This window comes from Glycine soja, chromosome 6 (assembly GCF_004193775.1).
Source record: "Glycine soja cultivar W05 chromosome 6, ASM419377v2, whole genome shotgun sequence".
Classification (NCBI taxonomy): domain Eukaryota; kingdom Viridiplantae; phylum Streptophyta; class Magnoliopsida; order Fabales; family Fabaceae; genus Glycine; species Glycine soja.
The window spans coordinates 47,164,223-47,186,091 of record NC_041007.1 but is presented as its reverse complement, the minus strand read 5'-3'; the positions used below and the strand labels follow the sequence as shown (position 1 = coordinate 47,186,091).

The following is a 21,869-nucleotide window of genomic DNA, read 5'->3' as shown; positions in this document are numbered from 1 at the left end:
ACACGCAAAGCAATATCACACAACACTCTTTCCTCATCCATGGAAGTAGCTACTAGCTAGCCATTTTATTGTCACACATAACTCTGATTGTTGGGACAGAGGGAGTAACTAGTTTACTTAACTAACAAAAGGTAAATTGTCTTGGAACAGATGTTATAAGATGTTGATAACTTATCTACAAGTAATTGATTCTCAAACCTGATTTTTGGTTTTGAATATTATTGTAAGGGTTTTTTTTATGTTTTTCTAATAATAAATATTGATAATAATTTTTGTATTTTTTATTATTTTTAGTCATGTCATCACTCAGATTGTAACAATAGGCCAATTATAATCCACTTAAATCCCTACACAAGTTTATGTAAATATGAATAATAAAAAATATTGTTTAAAATATAAACATTACGGTAAAAAATAGTTTTTTTTAGATTTAATTTATTTAAATGATTGGTTGTAAACAATTCTTTTATTATATTATGTGTATTTATCATTAAAACCAATTGTACATACATTAAAATAAAATATATCAATTCTCCTAATAATATCACTCTTCGACGTTTAAAATCAACTCTTTTTAGAAAAAATATGATCAAAATCAAATATTTCAAACATAATTATATTAAGATAATTTATTAAATAATCAAGTAATTTGACATAAGTGATTAATGTGCTGAAATTAAGATTAAATCATTCGAATATTACTCAAGCTTAATCCTTGTGAAAATAATTATTGATCGAAATTTATTTATCTCTCGCCAAATTTCGATTGGTCAAATCTCTTTCCCTTATTAACTAGATAATTAAGACCAAAAAAAGATAATTCATTGAATACTTTATTGTAAATACATTAAATTTACATATTTCTCTCCTTACTCAATAATTAAAATTCTCAATTCTCCTAATAATATCACTCTCGACAATGCAACATTTAATTATTAATTATACATGACAAACTATATGTAATTTGTAAGTTTATGAGCCAAGGCGAATGTGATCTAGAGCAAAGAGTGAGACGAGTTTCTATTTTTGGGGTTTTTACAACATAAAACAACACGCTTCAATTTATTTTTTTATTTAAAAAAAGTTGCATGGCTCAATCATGTCAATGACTCATTGAGTTGCCAATTCAACCTATAGAATCATCGAGTCAAACCGGTTCATACCGGATCTAATTCATAATTTGTCCCAAGTCAACCGATCTAAGTCGAGCATGGTAACACTGGGTTCAATACTTTATCAATTTGTCCTATTTTGGAATAGGATCTTATATAAATCATAACAAACCCGTTCAAACAGAACCAACTAATTGATGAACATTAGCTCTCTCAGCATAACTTGCTGGACTATGAACACTGATTTGGAAACAGCATAGATTGGAAGCATCACGCATGAAACGAGCAAATTATTACACCCTAATTTGGTTATGAGCAAAGTCCATGTGAAAAACCGGCAAGATTTTATTAAAAAGGTTAAAAATCAATAGAATAAAGTAAAGATTTTATTGCAATCATCTGAGGACCCCATTTAGTTCACAGCTAAGTGCAAAACGAGCGGGGAAAGACAAATAAAAGATGAAAAAAAATGTTGAGCAGTAATAAGCCCTTCAGCCTACATACAAGGTAAAACAGTTGCAGTAAAACCAGGAGTTATCCAATTGCATGCATGAGTTTGTACGGGATTTATTAGTTCATTTATGATTTTCCCAAATTACCAGGCTGAAACTTCAAAATACGGCAACATGAGTTGTTTTCACTAAAAACTGAAACGATGCTTGTCTATCTTCCTATCCATTAAAGCAGCATAAAAATAACTAGCCACAAAACCGCATATTCAAACCTGCATTCACCAATTGATATCAAACTGGCCCCTCATCTACAGTTCCAGAGCTGGCAATCATCAAACAGTGATGAACTGTTAACAATTTTTCAAGTGACAATCTGCTGCATATTGACCAGCATTCAAATCTCACCAGGCAGAAATGATTTTCCAGATCCAAAAGGGCTCAAGTATGTAGGATTTTATGAAGTTTTTTTTTTCAGTCACCAGAATTTGAAAGATACTAATACTAAGGAACACAAGTCAAGGAATTCAAAAAAAGCACATAATAAGTTATTGGCGGTGAAATGAAGGGCCAGCAAAAGAGTAACGAGATGAAACTGGCCCACGTGAAGCTTCAAACTTGTCTCCATGATATGGCCGCATTCGATGGTGATCAGACAAAGCATCAGGAGCAGAATATATTGGGTAATGTCTATGTTGAACGGCCTCTCTCCTTGGCAAGTTATCCGTCCCCACAAAAGGTCTTCCCCCAGCCAAATATGAGTTTGGAGAGATTTCCTCCCTACTTAAAGGTGCAAAATATGCATCCCTAGCTGAAACACCACAGTGATAGGCATGATAAGGATCCCAACTGTCATCCAAATAAAGAGGATCAGTTCGAAGACTTTCGACATGAGCAGAGACATTTCTTGGATAGCCACGGTCCAGGTGATAGGGTTGATAGTCTCCCTCATAATATTCCAATAAAGGATTAACATGAGAAGTAGTAGCCACATTTCTTCTATCTCTTGAGAGATGAGATGGTGTATAGCCCTCCATTCGAAACAGATCATCAGCAATTTCCTCTCGCCGGTCAAATTGATCCCTATTAATAGAGCGCACATTATAGCTTTCCCTCTGCAAATGGGTCCATGATCCCCTAACACTGTCCGAAGATTCCCTTTCTCTAATTATTACTTTTGGTTGGGAGTGGACAGGTTGCACAGCTGAACGAATCTCCCTTTCCTGAATAATTACTTTTGGTTGGGAATGCACAGGGTGCACAGCGGAATGAATTCCGACTGGGCGGAAAAGTTGAGTGAGCTTCCTAACCTGAAACAGAATATTTTGAATATCATTCGTGATAAAGAATTATAGAAACAAACAGACAGGCCACCCGAGGTAACATTTAATTCTTACTTGTCTAACAGTAAGTTCTGTTCTGAACTTGTGCTTTTCATTATAATTATCCTTGATGGCTTTTTTGAAAATGCTTTCGGGTATTGGGAAACAATCAGAAGCAATTTTGAACCGCACCTGAAGGTGTCAGCCACAAGCAATCAGCAATATAAATCAAAGACAAGATCGGGATAGTTAGACAGGAAAATGAAAGAGACTAACCTGAGCAGGAAATTTGCCACTAAACGCCTTGGGTTCAAGCTTCATGCCACCAGAACATGAAGCCTTGTAAATACCATACAATAGCTTCAGATCAAAATCATAAAGAAAAAGCTTAAGCCCAGGTTTGATTTGTAAAACATCATCCTTTTTACCAGCTGAAACACCCATGACGTGATAGCGGAAACAATCAGGCTTCGTCTTTGCATTGCACAGAAAGATAAAACCACCAAGTTTTTCACCCTTCTTGCCTTTTAATTGATTCCTTTCCATGCCACTACTCTTATCTTTGTTTTTTCTAATCATAGAACCCTTGCTTAACTTCCTATGCTTCTCTTTACTCTTTTGTTTTTGTTCAGTCTTATCCAACTGACTAGTTTTATCTTTTTGAGCCTGCTGGCTCATCTCCCTAGGACTTTTGCCACTGGTGCTCCTGTTTTGACTTCCTTTCACTTTATTTTCAGCCTCCTGACTCTTCTCCTTAGGTGGTCCATCATTAGTTTCCTTCAACTGGCTATTGTCTAAAATTTGTTTCTCATCTGCATTATGACAACTTTCACTATTGTCCACTTTCTTTGAAGTCCTCCTAATTCCTCTTTTCCCACGAATCTGTTGAGGACCATTGTTCATCTTAGCCTTAAGTTTACCAGCCCGAGATTTCTTAACAATTTTAGATTTGGCCTTCAATGGCTGTGGAGTATTCTTGTCACTCAACTCTGCTTTACTAGATCCATCAGGAGGATCAGTATCCTTCAGCTGGCTACCGTTTGACTCTTCCTTAGGACTTTTGTCACTAATACTCGTATTTTGGCTTTCTTTTATTTTATTTTCAACCTCCTCCCTCTTCCCCTTAGGTGCTTCATCATTAGTTTCCATCAGCTCACCGTTGTCTGAAATTTGTTTCTCATCTGCATTGTGACAACTTTCAGCATTGTCCACCACTTTTTTTGAAGTCACAATTCTTTTTTTCCCATGAACTTGTTGAGAACCATGGTACTTCTTGGCCTTAACTTTAACAGCTTGAGATTTCTTAAAAATGTTAGAATTTTCCTTCAATAATTTTAGAGTATTCTTGTCACTCAACTCAGGTTTACTAAATCCTGCAGGAGGATCAGTATCCTTCAGTTGGATACCATCTAACTCTTCAATAGGACTTTTGTCACCGGTGCTTGTATTTTGACTACCTTTCATTTTATTTTCAGCCTCTTCACTCTTCCCCTTAGGTGGCTCATCATTAGTTTCCTTCAGCTCACTATCGTCTGAAATTTGTTTCTCATCTGCAATGTGACAATTTTCAGAATTGTCCACCACTTCTTTTGAACTCATAACTCTTTTCCCACAAATTTGTTGAGAACCATTTTTCTTCTTGGCCTTAAGTTTAACAGTTTGAGATTTCTTAACAATTTTAGATTTCACCTTCAAAGATTGTGGAGTATTCTTGTCACTCAACTCTGGTTTACTAGATCCTTCAGGAGAATCAGTTTCCTTCTTTCCATCTTCTTTTCCAGAAGTAGTATGGTCAGAAGTCACTTCAGGAAGATTCTCACTGCTCATCATGTCATCTTTTCGGGATGACAGAGGATTAGAAAACACTTCAGTAGGATTCTCAGTGCCCATCAAACTATCTCTTCCTGATGATGGAGAATTAGAAGACACTTCAGGAGGATTCTCAGCACACATCTCACCATTTTTTCCTGATGACGGATGAATCTCAGTGCCCATCATATTATCTTTTACCGAAAGCGTAGGATTAGAAAGAACTTTAGTAGGATTTGCAGTGTCCACCATACCATCTTTTGCTGATGACAGAGAATTAGAAGACACTTCTGGAGGATTCTCGGTACCCATCACATCATCTTTTCCTGATGACAGAGGATTCTCAGTGCCCATTATCTCATCTTTTTCTAATGACAAAGGATTAGAAGACATTTCATGAGGATTCACAGTGTCCATCTTGTTGTCTTCTTGATCCATATTATATAGGCACTCAGCACGGAGGATTCCAATGGAAAATTTTACTTCAACTAGTAAAGGTAATAAAGCCAAAATCAATGACTTTAAAATAGAATGATATTTTACGCGAACCAGAAAAAGCAATAACAGTTCAATTAAGGAAGCTGAGAATGAAAAAAATGTCAACAGTCACAGAACCATCTGACCTAAAAACTGTGGATAAATATGGGCCTAAGCATGGTATTTAGAAATTCTGTTAATGTGTAAAGCCATTGGAATTGAAGCAAGGAATAAGAGCAAACTTAAAACCACTTGTACTAACATTAAAACTGTGATTACATTGAAATTTGAAACTTCAGTAATAATGGGAAGTACTGTTAGAAAGCCACCTTAATTGCAGTCATCCCAAGCCGGCCTAAATTGCAGCCTCTTTTGGTCTTAATTGCACCCTCAAGAGAGTACTTAGTCCTACATTGACTAGAAATATGGCTTAAATAGAGCACATTTAGCTTGGGCAATCCTCACCTTACAAGTTAGTTTTGTGAGGTTGAGTTGGGCTCTAAGTCCAAATTCTAAAAGGAACTAAGATAACTTAATGTTCAATCATCTCCAACATTATTTCAAATCACTTCATTCCAAAGCTAAACTCCAGCCGAATTCTTTTTCTTTAATGCATACTTACTCTTCATTTTTATCAGTTACTAATCCTAATTATTGGATTTATATACTTTATTTGATTAGTAAATACATGAGATAAAATATTAAAAAATGAATATTGATGGAAAAATAAGGAAAAGGATAACCATAAACACAAACATAAGCAAACACAGAGAGAGAAGCCAAAACAGATGATAGTAATAGTACGATACAACAGGACAGCCACAGCTAAAAGTAAAACAAAATAGCCTAACATGACACACAGATAACAAGCTATAAGCTTAAAAAAATGCAAGTCTAATATAGAAAATTTGAATACATCAGAAAACATAGGTAATTAAAATACTATATTTTTTATTTTGAGTGTGATAGAGTCACTAGTTTGAGCTCTGATATAGGAAAGGGTTTAGTATGCTAGACCACTATTTGGAAAAAGTAGAGTGAAACGAATTAGAAGGTTCCTAAGTTAGTTGGCTGGAAGAGGTGGTAGGTTGTTATCATTTGAGGAGATGGGTTACATGAGCAAGGGGGGTTATTTGTATTTGCCAGAAAGAGGAAGGAATGTTAGGCACTTTGGCTAGGCAGAGTAAGTGTTTTCTCCGATGGACAGGAACTTTTGCTCTGGGAAAGATTGATTCCTTTAATGTATCTGTTCATCTAGCTTGTTTTTGGATACAATAAAGCCCTTATTTCTGTTCTAATTTCTGGTTTACTAACAGGGTGTAACATTATAATAAAAGCACCATACTAAGAGATGCTATTAAATATTAGTAGCATGCCCACTTTTATTTATTTCAAAAGAAAACTATGAGCACCATGCTGATTCTCATTCCAATTCCAACCAACAGTCTTGTCCATATAAAACATATAATTTCCACCATTCCCCAGAAAAACAAGAAACCTAAAAGGGAAAATGCAGAAGTTTAAGAGGTGGGAAACAAAGACTAAAGAAGAGGGCACTTCATAAAACAGATCTAATTGCAACACAGCTTCATTCCTTAGTATTGGAGGTAACAATCAAAACTCAAAACTCAAATTGTGAAGCGGGTTTTCAAACCCTAACAAAAATAGTTGAAAGAGGATGGCACAGCTCTCCTACAGAAACTATTAAACAAGATTCAGGGAGATTCCTTTCTGTGTCTTTTTATTCTCCATTTAGTGTTACTTTTGTTGAGGATTCCCTATCCTGCAATCTTATCATCACTTCTTTATTTCCTTTCCCTAATAAAATCTCTTCTCTCAAATTAATAATTAAAAAGAAAGAAAGAAAAGAAAAAAGCCAAATGAATCTTTTCACTTGCTCATACTCAATTGTGTAGATTTAATGTTAAAACAAAAAATAGCGTGTCCAAATTCCGATCACATTAGAATGTTACATATTCCACAGATTGCGTTCGTAAAATCCATGCAAACAATTGTAATCATATAAAAACATTGAAACAATGCCAAGGTGAGTTGATATTGAGAAATTCAAGGGCAGCTTAGAACCATAATCAGTTTGATTTTCGCATTCAAAATTGAGAGGCATTCTCATACGACGAAAAATAAACAACAAATAGAAATAGGAATAATAAAAAACGATTATGAACAAATGTGTGCCCTAGAAACGATTAATTCCATGAAATTGAGGTTCAGGAGTTCCTGAAACGCAATTCACCATTTGAATCAAACGACGCAGACGCAAGAAGGTGTAATCGAGGTGGAGAGGGAAAGTACCTTAGGGATCTGAGGCAACTCGGTGGATATCAAAAGAGTTGAAGGGTTGAGAGAGAAGAAATGTGGAGCGAAAGAGTATATTTACTTGACTCTTGCCTTGCCTAGAATACTAGTTCTCCTACCTGTGTTTTACAAAATAATAATGCTAGCTAATTTCATATTCGTCCGGGGAACAATTCATTCATCATTGCGTATCCATCGTCTTCACACGCACCATCCTAAACTTTTGATTATGTATAAAGTTAATAAATTAATAAAAAAATATTAATTAAAAAAATTATTGTAAGTAATATATATATATATAAAGTAATTTATCATAAATTTTAATTTTATTTTAAGATTATCCATAACATTAAATTCTTTAAGAAGTGATTATTTTTTAAAGATAATTTTTTTAATCGATGATTATACATTATTTGTTAATAATTACATAAGTGCACTCGTTTTCATGGAGAAATAAGTGTATATCATTGATACACCTCATGATTAATTATGGATAAAAAAACATTAGCAATAAACATAGATTTATGTTTCTTATAATTAGGACCAAGAAAATATTGCATTTTATTTCTCACATATAAGATTGAAGGTAATATTAAAAAATAAATATAACATTGATTTGTTGAAACTTAATTCATAAATAAACATTATAAAGATAAGTCATTAAATAGGTGTAAATCTACACTATTAATTGAAGCATTAAACAATACAAAAAAATCATTCTCAATTTAAAGTCAATCTTAAAAAAATTTGTCAACAAATCCATAAATTTATACATAAAAATAAATAGCCTTAAATATGTTTGTAGTTCCTCAAGTGTGAGTCATATTTTGTTGAGTTTAATGTTTGTGTATTGAGAGTGTAAATTAATTTTACATTATCATCAAATTACAAATTACCGTTTAAATTATTTTAAGATAATTATTTTAAAAGTTAACAAACTTACCATACATAATGAATTGTGAAGGGATGACTATGTAAAAAAATTTACATTATAAATATATCATCTTTCTTTTATTTTTTTAATCCTTGAAATTCATAAAATAATCCTTTCAGTCCTTTTGTAAAGTATGATTCAAACAAGAAATGAAATATTTACAATTTTTATCTTTTTTATTGTCAGAATTTTATTTTTTTTCAATTTTAAAGTACAATTTTTTTACAGTTTTAAACTCAGAGAGTCAAGTCAATAAAACAATAAAAAAAATTAAAGTGATTAATGAGTTTTAAAATTATTTACTTATTTAATTATGATAGTTTTTAACCTACAAACGTATATTTTAAAATATAAAATAGAAAATCAAATTTTGACCATTAAATTAAAAATAAAATTTGTTACAAATCATAAATCTCTTATTTCATATTTGATTTACACAACTCAAAAGAATTAAAAAGAATATTTTGTGGATTTCAAAACACAATAAGAAAAGTATTGAGCCATTTTAAGCATCAACAAGTATAAAATATACAATATCACATGATTGTCTTATTTGTAACACGATTATTATTTAACATTAATTAAAACGAATAACTAACTACAATTACGACAACATAACTCATTCATAAAACTAAATTACGAAATCTGTAATTCGAATAATGATATATTCCCATTATCATAGAAACCAAACTAAATGGACATGTTCAAACACACAAGGCGAACCGAAATATCAACAGCTAAACTGATAGTCCCAAAAACTTGAGTGACTCAACTCAATCAAGATAAACCTTGATATCAATCCCATTATCAATAAGTGATTGAACTACAGCTCTGATTTTCCCTTCAAACTTGTCCCTATCCCTTGGAGTATAAGAACCAGTGTAAACATCAGCTTCTTTTGCTCTTTCAGCTAAAATCCTACCAATGGCTATGCATGCCGGTATGTCGGAACGAGACCTAAGAACAGCTTTTATGTCCTTGGAGTTGGTCCCGGCAACTGCAACCTGTTTGCTTGTTACCCTATGAGTGAGTGAAGCTGATACAAAACGTTTCGAGATAAACACATCAAGTGTAAAAGGCTCCATGTAGGCAATTGTTCTTTGTTTGAATGATATGTGCTTATTGGGATTCTTTGACTTCTTCCCTTTTTGGTATGTGTAAGGTCGGCTATTGTCATCGTCAAGGAAATCCTCTACCCCAAAAAAGCTTCTAGGTGCCATGTGCGCCTGCATTATGAAGAAAATGCACTAAAGATGAGTATTAATACTACTACATAAACGATTCACCTCAAATTGGCATTTCAGGCTTTGTTAATTGTAAATATTTAATTTCAAGTTTTAATTTTATAAAATCCACGCTAGCAACATGGTATGGTAGTTTTGCACATACACAACAACGGCTGAGGAGATACAAAGTTAAAAGGTATATGTGGGGTCAATGAATTAACAAACAAGTGCTTAACATAATTAACAAGTCCTTTAATACCACACAATAATACCAGCTGTTATAGTTTGTAACTGACCTTAATTACTGAATTTTATTTCTATTGCAGAGCATCTTCGAAACCTTATTCCTTCTATTGAACTCATTCCTAACTATATTCAAAAACTCACGAAAATCATTTTAATTATCATATGATCGAACATATCAACATGCCAGCTTAACCCTGTACAACTTTATAAGCTTCAGGATTTCATACTTCGTTTGAACTTTGAAGCTTAGCATCTGATTCCATGGTTTATCTATGAAATGAATTATTTCAATTAGAAGCAGTGATGCCCATCACGCCATATTACTCGCAACAAAATGGAAATGAAGTGTTCATCACCATTTGTTTTTGCCATATATTTCAACTGTTTACCTTCCACCATATGTTGCATTCGAAGTCTTCTTATTTATAAGAGAATAAAGCTGCACCCAAAGTTGGACACTTAAATCTATATTCAGCCGTATTATACTATTTAGTAAAGAGATAAATGGGAAATTCTACAGTAAAATATATAAAAAAAAAATAGAAATTGCGCTTCGAAAGGAAGAATAGAAGACTTTACTTGTCCATGGTGGAAAAAGCATGAAGGCACATAAATCCAAGGCAAAACTCTGTTTCCTTCACAAGCATAAACATCGGTTCTACAGATTCTGCCAATTACTTGTTTCAACATGTTTCTCAGAACCCAATAACAACTCCTCCTTATTAGTAGAAGCATACAATAGCCTAAGGAGTATGGGAATGACTGGAAAATGGAAGCAAATCGCACCCTGTATCTGTAAGAGATTATTTTAAATTAGGAGCCAAATAATAATCATAATAACAACTTTTGTATAACAAATCACCTTTTCCATAGTACCACTATCACAATTTTATGTAAGCCCTTGCTAGTGCAAAAAACATAACCTTAACTAATTTCCTAAAGAGAAGTGGCTTGGCTAAATTGTTTTTCTTTTTAGACGTACAAAACAAGGCAATCAAGAATCAACTACCCCATAAAGGGGAAAAGAAACCCACATAAGTTATAAGTTCTGTAGTAGTGTTGTATTGGGCAACTTGGGGTGGAGTGGGCACAGCTCAGTTCGGGCTGGAAAAATGAACCTCTAATGCAGTTTGGATTTCAGAACCAAACTACTTTTTATGGTTCACAAACTGGTTTGGATTTCAATAAACTATTTCAGAACAAGTTTGGTTCAGCAAGCAGTTTTGGAACTGGTTTCCAGTATTTGGCATAGAATTCCCTGTATCTGTGTCACTCACTGTCCAAATCCAGTACTAATGTACTCATAAGAGCTCATGACTACCTAGTAAGTTCCAGCATCCATTTGAGGTTAGAAAATGGAATCAACCATAACCCTTCCCCATTGTGATGCCTTGTTGGTCATCTGAAGCATTATAGGCAAAACCCCTCTGTCTGTCCTTATTAGTCCGATTTCTCTCGTCCATCTCTCAAGCAACAGTTTTGAAACTTCCAGAGGAAAAACCGTGGTCTTAGGAAGCCTTGAGGCAATAACCTTCTTCAAGCCATTGCCAAAGAAGGCTAAACTGGGAACTGAAGCTATAGTCAAGAGCTATTCAAGCTCAGCCTCAATATTCAATGTAGCTACTATTTCATATTGTTCAAACTAATTTAAAAGTTCCCTAACTTGTCACATGCTTCCAATGTCCAAATTTGTTTTTACTTTTTATCATGACTCAAATAAGGAATAACACATTAACACCATTCCAAATTTGCTTTCAAAAGGAATCAACAACAATTTGAATATTACGACATACCACCCAATCCCTGTACCCATGCAACATAGGGCTCATTGGAATTAAAACCAATACTAGATTTCAAAACATAAAATGGAAACTACAACTCAGCTTCATTCTCCCAAGACAAATCACAGAACCATGCCCTCACAAACATATCCATAACTTTAAATTGCGGTCACAGTTGCGATCGCGTTGTGCTGAGTTAGAAAAACTTTATATTGCAGGCAATCATGGGAAAATGCGCCTAATGCAGCTACAATTGCAGTTGCAGTGTGGATAGTCAAAATACCTTGACATTGTGAGCTGATATTTAAAACCATGAACATATCCCAAACTTCTATTGGAGACCAATTTCTCAAAAACCTAACAGCAAGGCGCATGCACAAAACAAACCAAAAGGCACACACATTTTCCACCATAGCATATCTTCTCTATCAATTCACTTGGGCAAACAATCAAACACGCGGTGCGCAGTGTGTGCAACAGAGGAACAATGCTAATCATAGAGTTACTAAGTAACGAAACACAAGTGGACTTGGAAAACGGAACGAAATAAGATTAAAAAATGAAACCGTGCGTATGTAAGATACTTACTGAGTGAACAAAACCAAAATTTTGCAGTTCAGTTTGGAGTGAGAAAAGAACCAGAGAATGAGGGAGAGTTGTAGATATGAGGAGATGAACTGAAGCAACGAAGAGAGTGTGATTCAGATTAGGTGAAGAGAACCGGTGACTGTTGCGTATTTTTGTTGTTGAATTGGATTTGGAAGGGTTTAGGGAATGTGGGTGTCTTGTCTCGAACCCAGGACCCAATAATGGCACTCAAAGTGTAATATTCTTGTGCAAGTGATGATTGATGAGTGCCATTTAATAGTATTAGACTTGAATGGATCATTGATTTGTTTTGGATATTAAGAGCATCTTTAATAATAATTGGAATCTTTGGAGGATTCTTTGGTGTTACAGCACAATAGTTTTTCTCTTTTTATTTTAATAGTAAATCTCAGTTTGAAATTGAGATATATTTTGTGAATTTATAATATACTCACTTAAATATATTTTATAAATTATTTAAAATTAAATTATATTTTTAAACATTTCTATCTAACATAAGTTCAAAATCAAGAAAAAAATATTGTTTGGTTTCATTTTCAATTTCTCATACATTTTTTGTTGTAACAAAAAAAAATAACCTTCTCAACTCCTGTATTCCTTTCTGATCGCATTTCTATTCACTTTACTTCTTTCTTTTCTTTTCACCTCTCGTGTTTTCCTTTCTTTATTTTTTTCTTCCTTGAGATTGAGAAGTCTTTCCATGTTCTATTGTCATCGTCCTCCTCTATCGGTCCTATTCTCCTCTGTAGTCTCTTCCTCTCCTACTCTTCTATTTTCTTTTCTATTGTCAATGGAGTCATCGCCAGTGAAAGGCACCACGTCTATCTCGGTATCACCACACACAACCTTTTCCTGCCAGATCTTCCCCTTCTTTATTGATCTGTTCATTGGTTCCCTCCAGAAGTTGTTAGAGAGAGTACGAAATTATTTTTTAAAAAGGGTGCAAATCGATCTTGAGGGATCTTGTAGAAGATTCCATCCTCCAACATGAAGATCATGCATCCCTCTCTAGTGATGAATATGTTGAAGACCAGATTTTAAGCTCAAGATCTTAACTCAATATTTGTTGTTAATGATACTTTAAGTAGTAAGAGTCGACTTGTTGAGTCACTAGTTAACTTACATGAACAAGCCTATATTAAGAAATTATAAATAATTTATAACTTGTCAACCTTTGTTTTTTGTAAATAGCCAAATTTGACCCTGAAAATATGATGAAATGACAAATTGGTCCCTGAAAGATAGAGAATACAAAATTAGTCCCTAACTGTGTAAAAAGTACATCAAATTATTTATATCGTTAAATTGGTCAGATCATTTTGTCACTAAATTGTAATGTTCAAAGACTAATTTGACAATAAGTTATATTTTTCGATGACCAATTTGACATTAAGTTACAAATTTTAGGAACTAATTTGTTGCACTTTTTCCACATTCAATGATAATTTGAATTTTTCATCTTTAAGAGACTAATTTATCAACATCTCACACTTTCAAGAACGAACTTACCTATTTGTCTTTTTTTACAAAACTTTTTTATACTTCACATTACATCATATGAGTGAGTCTTTAAAATCAAATAGACAAAGCAGCTACATTTAAAAATCACAAAAAAAATAGTCACAAGTTTCAGTTTCTAAGAAAGATTGAATAAAATTAGCTAGAAACAAGACATAACCTCTAGCTATGTCATTGCAAAGTGAAAATACGTACAAAGTTCAAATGAAATTAGAGTCAAAGGGAGGATGGTGTTGCGAGTTCATGGAAGCCATTTTAGTGAGGGTCGTCGATTGGAGAAGTGGTGTCACCGATGATGAAGGTTGGGCAAAGTGTGGTCTTTGTCGAGCTAATAGGAAGCGCCGCAAACACTGGTATAATTAGGAGTATTCAAAATCGAACCAAATCGAACATAAAATCGAAACAAACCTAAAAAATTGAAAACCACGGAAAAATGAATGGTTATTGGTTTGGTTTTTGTATTTTCCAAACCACACAATTAGGTTTGGTTAGCGGTTTGACACACAAAAATCAAACCAAACCAAATCGCACTGCTGACACCCTATAAATTATTGTTGCTATTAGTGTTTTGTTGTTGGATATCTATTTTCTAAATTTTCATGGTTGAAAGTAAGTATTATGAATGTTGTTTGAGTTTAATGGTCATACACGGACAATGTAAAACACTTTTACATCCTCAGCTAATCATAATTCATTATTAATATGACTTTTAAAGTAATTATCACAAAAGTCAATAAACTTATTATACATGATAGACTGTGATTGGATGACAAAGTAAACAAATTACATTATTAGTATATAATTTTTTTTGTCATGTTATTTTACTATTTTTTTTTCTTAAGTTCACTTGTTGGAACTTAAAAGCAATTATTATGTTTGATTTTACTGTTATGTTGAATAATTATTATTCAACTTGAAAACAATTATTTTTTTATTGTAAGTTCAATTGTTCATCATTTATATTCTTGATTGTTGAATTTATTATTATTTCAAGTTTTATACATTTAATAACAAACTTTTTAATAATTTTTTTATTACTTACTATCAAAATTTTCAAACCTCAAAAATCAAACCAAACCAAATCTAAAAAGATTAATTTGATTTGGTTCAGATTTTATAAATAATTTAAATCGTATAACACTTAATTTTTTTATTTCAGACTAAATTTAAGTCAAAATCGCACCCTGAACACCCTTAGATATAATTGGTGTGATTTGGGATTTTTTAAGGAAAGGCGCCTGGATTTTTTTAAATTTGTAAATTGGTAGTAATAAAGTAGTTGTAAAATTCAGTCCTTGATATGCACAATTAGTTCTTGTGCGTGCGTAACCGGTCATCGTTTTCAGATTTTCCACCACGTAAGCTTTTGTCCAAATTTTAACTTGAGAGTCACTACATTAAAGCTAAGAAGTGCAAGTTTGAATTTGTACTCTTTTTTTTTTTTTTAATTGCACACTGTGGCTGATGCAGCGATGCCATAAAAAATTAAGGGGTTTGCGATTTAGGTAGTCTTATTCCCGTTATATTTATTTTTAATCTTTCTTTCTCAACTATTATAAAATAAAAATTTATTGCGTGTGATTTATTCCAATTTCATTCAAATCTCTCCTTGCCATGTTTAGTCACACATGTGTATGATCTGAAATCGATTAAAATAACTAATAATTCTAAATTACCCTACTTCATCCTCCTACACATTCTCCTATTATCTTTTAAGGTAAGTTCTAAATGTGTTTTATATTTTAAGGAATTAAATGTATTTACTTTTCAATCAATACATACCATAAAATATATTAAGAGGATGAAATACGAAGATATGACATTATTCTAAACTCCTCTCAAAGTTCCTTAAAAAAATCCTCTAAGCAAAACATTATTCTAAAATAATTTACCGTCATTGTATTAGATCCAATGTTCAGTATAATAATTTCATAATATATTATTTAATAATATTAAATAACAATTACCACTAATATTATTTTATAATATATTTCAATCAAACATGTCCTACTAAAGAGTTATATTAAATTTATCTAAATGTTTTTATCCATGTCTCTATTCCCACCTATTATTTCTGTATTTTTTTTAAATTATCATTTTAATGCGGCATAGGAATTAATTGACTATAGCAGTTTAAATCCAGTGATTGTTTTTATCATGCAAAAACTTAATATTTGTTTTTGCTCTTTTAATTTTTATAAATAAAAAGATTGTTATAGAACAACAATAAGAGTTTGAGTGATTTTGCATGTATGTTTAGGGAAAATATGTCATTGGTTTTTCAACCTCGAAATAGACTCATTTATGATTAGTTTAATTATGAACGAGAAACTCTAGCGAAAAAGAACATAGACATTTATTTGACTTCCACAATGACTTATGAACAAAAGTAAGTATATGACACAATCATGTTAAGTGTGAATAAAAATCTTGGTGAACTTTTCTTCCTTTATGGATATGAGGGAATATGAAAAGCTTTTATTTGGAGAAATTGTTCTAACCACTACCTCAAGTGGAATAACAACATTGTTAATTCCAGGTATGGTATGACAACTTATTTGAGATTTGTCATTCCAATAAATGCTGATGTAGATTCTACTTACAATATTAAGCAAAGTAGTATGTTTAGCTTAATTAATAATCAAGTTAAAGCTTATCATATGGGCCGGGATAAAGCTCCAATGACTCATAAGCATTCCTTTTATACACAAGACTTCTCTATAGATCTCCTTCGATTCAGTAATGCTGAAAGTTGGAATCTTTTTTCTGAAGAAAAAGTTATGGTCTTTAAGTGGTGATTTTAGACAAATTCTTTTTGTCATTCTAAAGGGTACACAACAAGCTCTGTATGAAAAATATAAGGCTCCAAAATTGGGTCTTCATCTTTTGATGTTATAGAGATGAAGAATTTCTCAAATTGGATACTGAGTGTTGGAGATGGAAGTATTGGGGAAAGAAATGATGAAGGAGGTTGACATTTAAATACCAGATGATACGCTAATAATGAATTCAAGTGACCCTGTTGCTTTTATTGTTGATAGCACTTATTCATTATTGCTGGAGAATATGAATGATCTTTCATTTTTTTCAGCATAGGATAATTTTAGCACCTACAAATGATATATTGTACTGACAAATTGAATAATTATATATGTTGTCGTTGATTCCTAGTGAGGTTATAGCTTTCTTAAGTTATGATAATCCTTGCTCAATGAATGAAAACATTCATAGGCCCGATAATCTTTACATTCTCGAGTTTTTGAAGAATATCATTAGTTCCTTCAGACTTAATTCCAAACCAGTAGTTAAATCTCAAGATTGGTGTTCCAATAATGTTGTTGAGAAATAACAGATCGATGAGAAAGTACAGGTATCCAATGTGACTTTAAATGTGGTTAATTTATAAGGATTTTTTTTCAGAATTGAGATAGGTAAAACTTACTTAATCTATTATATATTTATATATCTTTGAGTTGGCATTATCTCATATTGTTATTAAAAATATTTTAATTTAATGTTTTGAAATTAATATTTATTTTTTTCATTCTCATATTGTCATGCTTAAAATTATTTAAGATTTGCTTTCATATTATAGTGAAAAGGCTAACCAACAACAAAGAAGCAACGTATCAGCTTTACTAAAGAATTACTCAAGCTAGCTTTTGATGAGTTTCTTCCGTTGGAAAAATTGATTACAAAAACTTGCTATGTAGATAAAATTACGTGGTTGTGTGTTTGGTGTTGTAAATAAGGTATTTACCTTAAAATGCATGCATTTGGACAATGTTGGTTTAATCAAATAGACTATTTAAATCTAAGACATTTGATTATTTTAATTTACAAAAGCAATATGATTTCATAAAAATACATAAGTTATATTCTCATGCATTTTTATCCTGTACATTGTACGAGTCCATTATCCAGTGTAAATTTAATGATAAACTTTTGTCAATCTTTAAAAAATGTTTAATTAATTTATCTTTTTGCTTAAATATATACTTTCTATTAATATTATAATAGATTATTAATGTAATTAATATTTTAGAACATATAAATATGTTATATGAAATTTAATGTATAAATAAACCTAAATTTTTATAACCTAGTTTCTCACGTGAGATACTTGGTTGGGTTCCCCATGTTATACATTCGCATTAATTTTCGCACGAACAAGTAGCTTTTGTATAAAAAACGTTGCTTCAAAGGAAAGATATTGTGAATTTCTCAAGAAAAGGAATTTGCATTTTGCAAAAATGCAGCAGAGTATTAATTGAAGTGGTTGTAAGTAATTCAAAGCTCAAACATCTATGACTATTAATATTTAACTGACATAAGGTGGTATGTGTTTAATTGGATTTTTAAGCCAGTTAACACAACTTTTTATTGCATAAATTACTGAGATAAAATTCTAATTTTGATTAAAAAACTAAAAACATTTAAAGAAATGCATATAAACTTAGGAAAAATATTCTTACCTTGAGATACCAAAATATATGCCCATAAAAAATGAGATGCCAAATTCATTTCAAGTATTAAAGAATAATTAACAAACATACACAAAACTAAAATAAATAAAAAAATGTAACGGTTACTATTAATTAATTAATGTCTAAAATCTCAAACCATTACCTGAACTAGGAGAATTATTATGTGACCATGTTCTATAACTACAAAATATGGTTACTCCACTTTCATTCTATAACCTTCTCAAATCTTTAACAGATTTTTTAGTTTCCTTTGTTATTCACACTATTTTATTAAATCCATTTTAACACAAAACAAGCCTGGTCAATTAATTTCAACTTTCACAGCTACTGATATAAGTATGAACAAGAGCAAGTAACTTAGTACTACTCTTTTCATCTTTGTCATAAATGAGATTATGATGCAGTTGCTGCAACTTAATGCACTAGTACTTTAATACATACCAGTATATTTTCAAACGTGGACCAGTCATATTTTAGGTCTTTTAGATCTCCCTTTTCTGAACAAGTAACAACCCTTCATATCACAACTTATTATGACGCAACAGTGACAATAATTATTGCTGGTTCTAAAGTGGAAAATTTCCCATGACCACAAAGCTGAAAGAAATAAAAGTTTGTAGTTTCCTCTACTCTATCCATATTCTGCATAATGTTCAGTTCTTCACAAAGCTTTCCATCAAAGAAAATTTCAGTTGGCTGAATTTTTTATTTTTTTTGTGTGGCCCGTGATGAATATTCAATAATTACGAAGTCATGCATGAAATTCCTATACTGATAAAAAAAATGCATGAAATTCCTATTATATTGCATTCTAATTTTCCTACCAATGCCGCAAATTTATAACCAGAATTTCAGAACCTTACCCTTAGAAAAATAGCTACCAATGCCGCAAATTTAAGTATTAGAAATTAACACAAAAAATATATAACTATTACTAAAATTAATTACGGATTTTAACTATGGTTGACCTCTAGTTATCAGATAATGTCATTGTTAGCTCTCGAAACATATGTATTACTATTACTAGTAATCTTCAACCATACATCAAATTTAAATCTCTTTTTTATTTATTTTATTCTGATACATCAAATTAATTTAAATCTCTTAGATCTTTCTTTCCATTTCATTACAAAAAAAGTGCAAATTGCAATTGTTCCCATCACAGCTTTTTATCTCACAACAACGTCCCCACACAAAATGCTTCAAGCTTCACAGAACTATTTTTTTAGATTCAACTACTCTCAGAATTTTCATTTAACAGAATTTTTGTGAGTTTTAATTTTTGTTATAAAATGCTTCGAGTTTCACATAACTAATATGGATTAACAAGTGTAAAGTTTTTTCATTATTATTTAATCACAAATTACAAATTATCAAACATGTTAACTTTAATAATAATTTTATTTAAAGTCATACTAAACATAATTCCTAATTCGTGGACAATGTAATGTAAGAACTTTTACATAATTAGCTAACTCCAAAGTTTATCCTATCAATCAATAAAAACAATATTTTAGATATAAATTAAAGTAATCGTTTGACGTGTTATAAAATACTACCAACAGTATAAAATTTCTTTACTCTTAAATTTATTATTGAGAGAAAGAGAGAAGAGTGTGTGAATCAAGCCAACACACTTTTAAATATTTGATTTAAAAAAAATTTGAAAACTTAAAAAAAATACCAGATTTTAAACTTATACCATATAATGATATATTTATTTGGTAAAAAATAATGATATGTTTATGGTCAAATTACAAGTTATTTAACTGTTACATGACCATTAAAAATATTACGTAGATCTTCTTAATCTTAATCATTTAAATAACACATATACGAATAATCTACATCTATAGCTCTCAATTGTAACAATAAAATATAGTATAAGGAAATTTCTATCACGTGGCAAATAAATTGGAAACCAAAATCCCAATGCAATGCCTTCCTATTAATAAAAAAAATTAGAAAAGGACAGTTAATTTTTTTTTTTATCATCAACAATTTTTCCTATGTTTTCATGAAAAAAATAAAAAAAATTAAAAGAAAATTAAAATGAATACTTTTATCGAATTAAAATATAAATTATAAAAATTAAAATGATTATTTTACATTATAGTAATTAAAAAGATAGAATTATAGGACGACAACCTGAGTAATTTAATCATTAAGTTAATATCATCACCTGGCGTCGAAAGCCAGCGGAACGAGCTCCGACAGCGGCGTGGCGGCCGGCGTCGGCAGCGGCGAGGGCACAGGGGAGTTCCGGCAGAGGGGACACGTGGCACTCATCTTGAGCCACTCATCGATGCACTCAGCGTGGAAGCAGTGGCGGCACTCCGGAACGCACCGTATGGTCTCCTTGGGAAGATACTCGCTCAGGCAAATCGCGCACGGGCCCTGGTCGCTGGGCCTGGACAGGCGTTTGCTCTCTCCGATCACGATCTTGGGCCCGTAGCAGGTCTCGATGGCGGGCTTCTCCATGCCCAGGACCACAACGCCAGGCCCATCCGAGGCGTCACGAAAACTACTATTGTTATTATTATTATTATTGTTGTTGATGCTGTGGTTGTGACGGTGGCGAGTGATGATGATGACGTTGGCTTTGATTCGGACGCAGGCGTAGGAGGCGAGCATGATGGTGGAGATGAGGACCAGGATGCTCACGGCGATGGCAATGCCGTAGCCGAGTCCCTCGGTGGCGGTGACGGCGGAGGGTGGAGGAGCCGGCGTGAACATGAAAAAGAAAAAGAGAGGGTTTGGTTGGTTAGGAATTTGGAGTTGGATTGCGTGATCAGAACCGCATTCCGCGGGAAAAAATTAAATGCATGTCTTAAGAGACTCTGACGTTAACATTCTACTTTATTAAAACGTTTTCTACTTATAATCTACTCTCATATTATTTGTTTTAAAGTAAATACTAAATAGCCAAATGGGTGTATGAAATTATTACTTCCTGTGATGATTTTAAATTGTGGTTGTGTTAGGATGCATAAAAAAACTATATTATGAGAAAATGCGATTGATATGGTGTAATTATGATTTTGGTTATCTTGTAGTGAGTTAAAATACTTTGATATTACATTGAAAATTGTAGGTGTAGAATATTATTTTAAATCAAAGAAGAATGTAACAAAAAATAATAATGAAAAGCTTAATTTTATGTATTTTAATAAACAAACTTTTTACTCTTAATTTTTTAACTGATATATTTAGGACATTAATTGATTAGTACTTGCTTTTAAAAAAAATTCTGATTGATAGTAAGTTATAAAATTTAAAGATTACAATAATGATAAGTTATATGTCTTAAGGATTAAAATGGCACTAGTTTTAATTGGAAAAAAAAAAAATTTGATATATTTTTTTACCTCAAAAACTATTATGGCAGCGGTACATTATTTCTTAGACTAGAATGTTTATTCTACTCAATAAATTGAGTGTGTTTTTCCTTCTTAAAAAATTATGTTTATTTTTATTATAAAATAAGTTAACAAAAAAATTATTTACATCAAATTTATGTTTTCAATTTTCCATTGAAATGTAAATTGTTGGTTAATTTATATAATTAGTTTAATTTGGTTGG

General features: G+C 31.9%; 3 protein-coding genes across 3 annotated transcripts; all 3 read right to left on the bottom strand.

Annotated features, from left to right (window-relative positions):
- Positions 1 to 1,628: 1,628 nt before the first annotated feature.
- LOC114417348 (nipped-B-like protein) lies at positions 1,629 to 7,682 on the bottom strand. Its single transcript, XM_028382514.1, has 4 exons — positions 7,483 to 7,682; positions 3,160 to 5,180; positions 2,959 to 3,075; positions 1,629 to 2,871 (listed from the first exon to the last, which is right to left on the bottom strand). The coding sequence occupies exons 2-4, from the start codon at positions 5,128 to 5,130 to the stop codon at positions 2,110 to 2,112; spliced, it is 2,850 nt and encodes a 949-aa protein (XP_028238315.1). The 5' UTR covers positions 5,131 to 5,180; positions 7,483 to 7,682; the 3' UTR covers positions 1,629 to 2,109.
- Positions 7,683 to 9,027: 1,345 nt separating this feature from the next.
- Positions 9,028 to 12,543, bottom strand: LOC114417347 (50S ribosomal protein L18-like). Its single transcript, XM_028382513.1, has 3 exons — positions 12,261 to 12,543; positions 10,471 to 10,684; positions 9,028 to 9,645 (listed from the first exon to the last, which is right to left on the bottom strand). Exons 2-3 carry the CDS (start codon positions 10,624 to 10,626, stop codon positions 9,193 to 9,195), a joined length of 609 nt encoding a protein of 202 aa, XP_028238314.1. The 5' UTR covers positions 10,627 to 10,684; positions 12,261 to 12,543; the 3' UTR covers positions 9,028 to 9,192.
- Positions 12,544 to 20,464: 7,921 nt separating this feature from the next.
- On the bottom strand, positions 20,465 to 21,078 carry LOC114414379 (putative RING-H2 finger protein ATL69). The gene has a single exon (XM_028378626.1). The coding sequence runs from the start codon at positions 21,020 to 21,022 to the stop codon at positions 20,465 to 20,467; it is 558 nt and encodes a 185-aa protein (XP_028234427.1). The 5' UTR covers positions 21,023 to 21,078.
- Positions 21,079 to 21,869: the final 791 nt, after the last annotated feature.